The 5,433-nt window shown below is 35.9% G+C and overlaps 1 protein-coding gene across 1 annotated transcript in view; it reads left to right on the top strand.

Annotated features, from left to right (window-relative positions):
* The window catches only part of PRKG2 (protein kinase, cGMP-dependent, type II), an 86,024-nt gene that overhangs the window by 64,958 nt on the left and 15,633 nt on the right, over nucleotides 1–5,433 (top strand). Inside the window, exon 14 of the mRNA XM_023530856.1 lies at nucleotides 5,171–5,334. Coding sequence (XP_023386624.1) covers nucleotides 5,171–5,334 — 164 coding nt within the window. The remainder of the gene's footprint in view (nucleotides 1–5,170; nucleotides 5,335–5,433) is intronic.

The following is a 5,433-nucleotide window of genomic DNA, read 5'->3' as shown; positions in this document are numbered from 1 at the left end:
CTGAACCTTTTTGGTGGGGAGAGCTCCCTGCTGCTCAGGAAAACCCATTATGTGAGGAAGAAGAAAATTAATATAGAGTTTAAGCTTTTATACTTTCTTGGATATGTTTGTTGCAGTAACAAGCATTATCCTAACTAACTCAGAAATATATACTGTGTTTAAAAACAGGAAGATTCAACATCCCAAAGATATAAGTAGTAAAAGATATAAATTGATCTACAGGTTTGATACACTTCCAGTGGAATTCCAGCAGAGCTTTTCATGAAGCTTGGCAAGCGGAGTCTAAAGTTTATGTAGACTAACCAAGGGCCAAGAATATCCAAGACATTTCTGAATATAAACAAGAAGAACAGGGTAGGAAGAAACTCTCTCACATATCAGAACATTATAATGCCATAGCTCAAACTAATTACTAATGGAGCGGGCGGGGTGGGGGGCGGATTTAAATTAAAACCACAGTGATTTAATACTTGCAGATGGCAAAACATAAAAATTGATATTACTAAATGATAATGAGGATAAAGAGCAATGGGAACACTTAAACATTACTGCTGGCGAAGGGATGATAATATAGTACAGTCCCTAAGGAAAATAATTTGACAATATCTAGTAAGGTTAAAGATACCACATCTTTGACCCAGCAATCCTACCCTCTGACACATGTCCACTAGGTAACATGGAAAATGATGTTAATAGGAGCAGTTTTATAATAGCATACAATAAGATATAATACAAATGTCCATCAACAGCATAATGGACAAAAATAATCATGGCATGTCAATTCAGTGGCATATGATACAGAGTAAAAATAAAGGTACTACAATGTGGATTAAATTCACAGATAGGATCTTAAGTGAAAAAGGCAATTTGCCTAGAATAGATATGAGTTTTATCTAAAAAATTTAAAACTGAGAACTCTGTATTATTTAAGGACATTGGATACATAGTAAAATCAGAAGTGATTTTAATGAAAATGAAAAGATCAGCAAGCAAATGATATACATAAAAGTCAGGGTGGTAGTGGTGACCTCTAGACAATGGACAGGAGGACACTAACTGGAAGAGCACACAGGCTTCACATTGGTTCTGTTCTAATTATTAAATTGGTGGAGGCTACAGGGTGTTTTTATTCTCATGCTTTATAACTTGCATCTATGTCACATTATTTTATATGTGTCAAGGGTTTCCTAACTTGAAAATAAAAGTAGTCATCGGCTCCATCTGTATTCTTTTTGCCAAACCATTATTAGCTGTTCTTATTAAGTGACAATTAAGTTTTTCCCACCAATTTGCTTAACTTACATTGCTTCTTTTCCCTTATATATATCTTCGGATTCCTCATCAAGTTATTGATAATGGAAATGTTCCCTTTGGAACTGGTTCAAGTCTCACCTCAATTATCTATGACCTTCCTAGATTTTAATGTTATGGTCTTTAACATTAGGATAGTAGTTCCTAGCTCAGAAAGCTGCAAAGTTGTTGCAAAGATTATACATATACATACATACATATATGTGTGAGTATGTGTGTGTAATTAAACAGAAGTCAGTGATTATCTTTTCATTCAGATTTTTTTTCACCAAACATACAGAACATCTGTTGTGTTATAAATGCCCTAGGAGGTAAAAAATGAATAAGCTATAATGCCTCTTCTCAAGGAGCTAGACACACAACTAGATGATACCACTGTAAGGGATGTAATTGTGGAATATAAACAGTGTTAAAGAACATCATAGAAGAAAGGAATTGATTGTGTAAATCCTGTTCAAAGAGCTGGTGGTATATAGAATGAGCTTTCAATGATTTATTCAGGTGGTTCTCATGTATGCAAAATTCCTCTTCATCTTGCCCACTTCCTACTAAACACTCCAAGTATTGCAGATGAGTCACCATGCCCCATAAAGAATGGATTGTTGCTATAAAAGACTCATCCATCCCATACCTTAGCCTCTCTCACTCCCTTCCATCCAGGGAAGCCATCACTGTTGTCTGTTGGTAGACAGAATAAACAGATTCCATTTTACCCTTGTCTAGACTTGGGCAAAATAGAACCCTAAAAATGCCACATAAATGTTTTTTTGGAATGTTATGTCTCCATGAATCATCTGGCTTAATTAGACTGGTCATTTTGATTCGACTAAGAGAACCAATATCTGACAAATTTACTGACCCAAAGAGAAACTTCTGGGAAAAACCTAATACTTACTGGACACCAGCTCCAGTAAGCCACAATGCTAATTTTTCTATTCCTGAATGATGCAATCATCACCGCAGTTTTAGAAGAATCTTAAAACTTTCTAGTTTATTAAAATCTTTGGAGACAATGGTTTTAAGCTTTCAGCATAATGTAAGCTATCTTTTATAACGGGGCATTAATAGAGACAAGAAAAAGACCTGTGTGCAGCTTCTCCAGAGATTGTTCTTGAAAGCTTAGTTTGCCGGTAGAATTTTTAAAAGGGATGTGTCTATTTTCTTGTCTTCTAGAATGATTCATTTAAAACATTAATTTAGCCATACTTATCCCTCCTCTTAATCCTCTCATGGCCTCTTAGAAAAAAAGTTCTAAAGTTCTTTCTGTGGTTTACCTAACCACTACATATGGTCCAGCCACACTGGGCTTCTTGTCTGTCCTTGAACTTACCAAGCATGTTCCCAAAGGCTAAGGGCTATGCACTAGCTCTTCCTCTGTCATAATCATTCTTGCTTAGATTTTTACTGATTTCAACTTTCTTAGTTTACTCAGATATCTGTTCAAATTTGCTCAAATGTTACCTCTTCAAAGACGTGTTTCCTGATCACCCTATTTAAAGTACAATTCTGATTGCTTTTTGTACCTAACTCTGCTATATGTTTCTTCATAGCATATGTCACTATCTGACATTATTATGTATGATACTATATTTTTATGCTTGTTCTCTTTCTCTCAAATATAAACTCTAAGAGGACTGGTGCTTTTTCTGAATCCTGGTATATAGTAGCATTCAATAAATATTTATTAAATGAATAAAGGAAGGAACTTACCCTTCTGTTGCTTAGAAGGGATAGGGCTAAAAAAAAAGAGACTGAGGCTTTGTGGTGATATCCATGGTGGTTTAAGACAGTAGTGTGAATTTTTATAGAAAATACACAGAACTTCATATCAGACAATCTGAGGCCTTCTATATTAGGCACATGACTAGATAGATCTAAGTGCTAATTTCCTCCGACCAAATAGATTAAAGTTGATAAAATCAAAAGAGATGAAGAAAGTGGTAACTTTTCATAAATCTCGAAATCTTAGTATAATTGCCATCTCTTGGGGCCAACAGGCAAATATCACAAAAGCAAAACCAACTAATTAAAATTTATCACTTTCAGAGCTGGAAAAACTCTCCTAAACATCTAATGAATTTCCAGTCATCCTAAAAAGGAAAGAAATGCAATGAAAAAAAAAAAAACAAGTTGAAAAGCTGTTATAAAACAACAAAATATAATATTTCTACATATACGTGCATTAAAAATGTAATTATAAACATTGCTTTCTTGTGTCTTATATTTTAGTCTTTGTAAAATTAGCTAGGATTTTCATATTGGTTCTTTCTCTGAGGAATAAGTAGATATGCTTAATCTCAGCTGGTTACAAATTTTAATTTCATAATATCCCCAGCCATCTCTTAGGATAGAATTATTGTGAGTCATTCTGTAGAGATAAAAGAAATCAGTAAAAGCCCAGTTCAAATTAGGTCGTTTAAATTCCCTTTTTCTAATAAGGAAATCCTTGCTGTTGACTGGTAAATACTAAAAAGGATTGGTAAAAAGGTAAATTTCTAAGAGATTTATTTAAGGTAAAACAAAGATTTTAAACGTCAATAGTTGAATAAATAAATGAGGGCTAGATTTTATAATTTACTGACTCTTACTTTTTTAGGTAAGGACCTATTTTGATATGTTAACCTTATTTACTTAGGTTTTTAGCCAAGATTATTGCTATATTATTGACATAGTGTATGTAATGAAGCTATTAAAATGTGTATGTTGAAGTCCAGGTATAATTTGTCTGTTTGCTTGAGGGAGGGGGAGGGCAGTTTTATTAAAATAATATCTATATGTATTGGAGATGAAAAGCATGCACTAAATAACTCCTGTGGAAGGAAACCCTCTGTTTGTTTTGCAGGGCAGGGCGTCAGTCATATACACTGCCTCGATTCAATGAGTGTGTCTTGTGTTGCTCCAGCCTTCTTTCCTGTCTCTATTCTGTGCACAGAGTTCATTGAATAGAGTCTCAGAAAAGTGGAGGGACCTATTTTGAAAAGAGAGGAGGGAGAGTTCCTAATTGTCAGTCAGGGTCGAGCTCCGGTGCATCCTCCTAATGACATCTTCCCAGCCACCTTCTTCCTCATGTCCCAGAGTAGATATTTTCTGGCCCTCTGAGTATATGCTTTGTATTGCATGATATAATATTAATCACGTATGTGTAAGTATTCCCAACACCTTGAGCTTCCCTTAGTCAACTCTGTATCTAAGCCTAGCACAGAGTCTGGCCTGTAGTGGGTACTGACTGAGTAAATATTATTCAGAATAAAGAAGTTAATTCAGGTGCTATAGACCTCTCACCTCCCTGAGAGGAACTGAATATGTACAGAGCCCAGCCAAGGTTGAGATGGGACGACCTGGCTTTTTCTTTGGACTGTCAGAATCTAGAGGATGCAGACATTGTGCATAGTGGTTTTTAAAGATTTCCAGAGTTTTAAACCCCATTTCTTCTCAACAACCCCCCTTCTTTCCCAAAATCTCAATTCTGCCATTATTTTTTCTCCTGTGAGAGAGCTTTACATCTATTACTTCCTGCTTCTCTCCTCTTCCCAATGAATATCACCATTGATTTGAAAATTATTTCAGTCCTGCTTGTCCTGAGTCTCACATGTGTTTTTATGGTCTCCCCTTGCTAAACCATTCTCGTCCTCTAGGGTCGTGGCTGTAGAGGTGTGTGCGTGGAAGTTAGATTTACACCTGTCCCTACAATAAAATAAACAAGAGGGTGTGCGTGCGTGCGTGTGTGTGTGTGTGTGTGTGTGTGTGGTGTGAAAAAAAGGGTGGGGGTGTAGAAAAAAGATTGGGGACGTTAGAGGGAGACTTAAAGAGGAATATGAGTTTTACGGTCTCTGAAAATTTCTTTGATGTTCTTTTCTAGGTCGACTTTGGCTTTGCTAAGAAAATAGGATCTGGACAGAAAACATGGACATTCTGTGGAACTCCAGAGTATGTAGCTCCTGAAGTCATTCTCAACAAAGGACATGACTTCAGTGTGGATTTTTGGTCCCTGGGAATTCTAGTGTATGAGCTCCTAACGGGCAAGTAAGTGCCTCCAAGTTGTGTTCACCCTCTTCTTCAGAGAAGTGCAAGAATAACTTCCTAATGACAAATATATATATAGGAGTTTAACATGTTGGAAAT

Source organism: Pteropus vampyrus, unplaced genomic scaffold, assembly GCF_000151845.1.
Source record: "Pteropus vampyrus isolate Shadow unplaced genomic scaffold, Pvam_2.0 Scaffold56, whole genome shotgun sequence".
NCBI classification, from domain to species: domain Eukaryota; kingdom Metazoa; phylum Chordata; class Mammalia; order Chiroptera; family Pteropodidae; genus Pteropus; species Pteropus vampyrus.
Note: the sequence above shows the minus strand (reverse complement) of the source record. Positions and strands in the feature narration are given on the sequence as shown.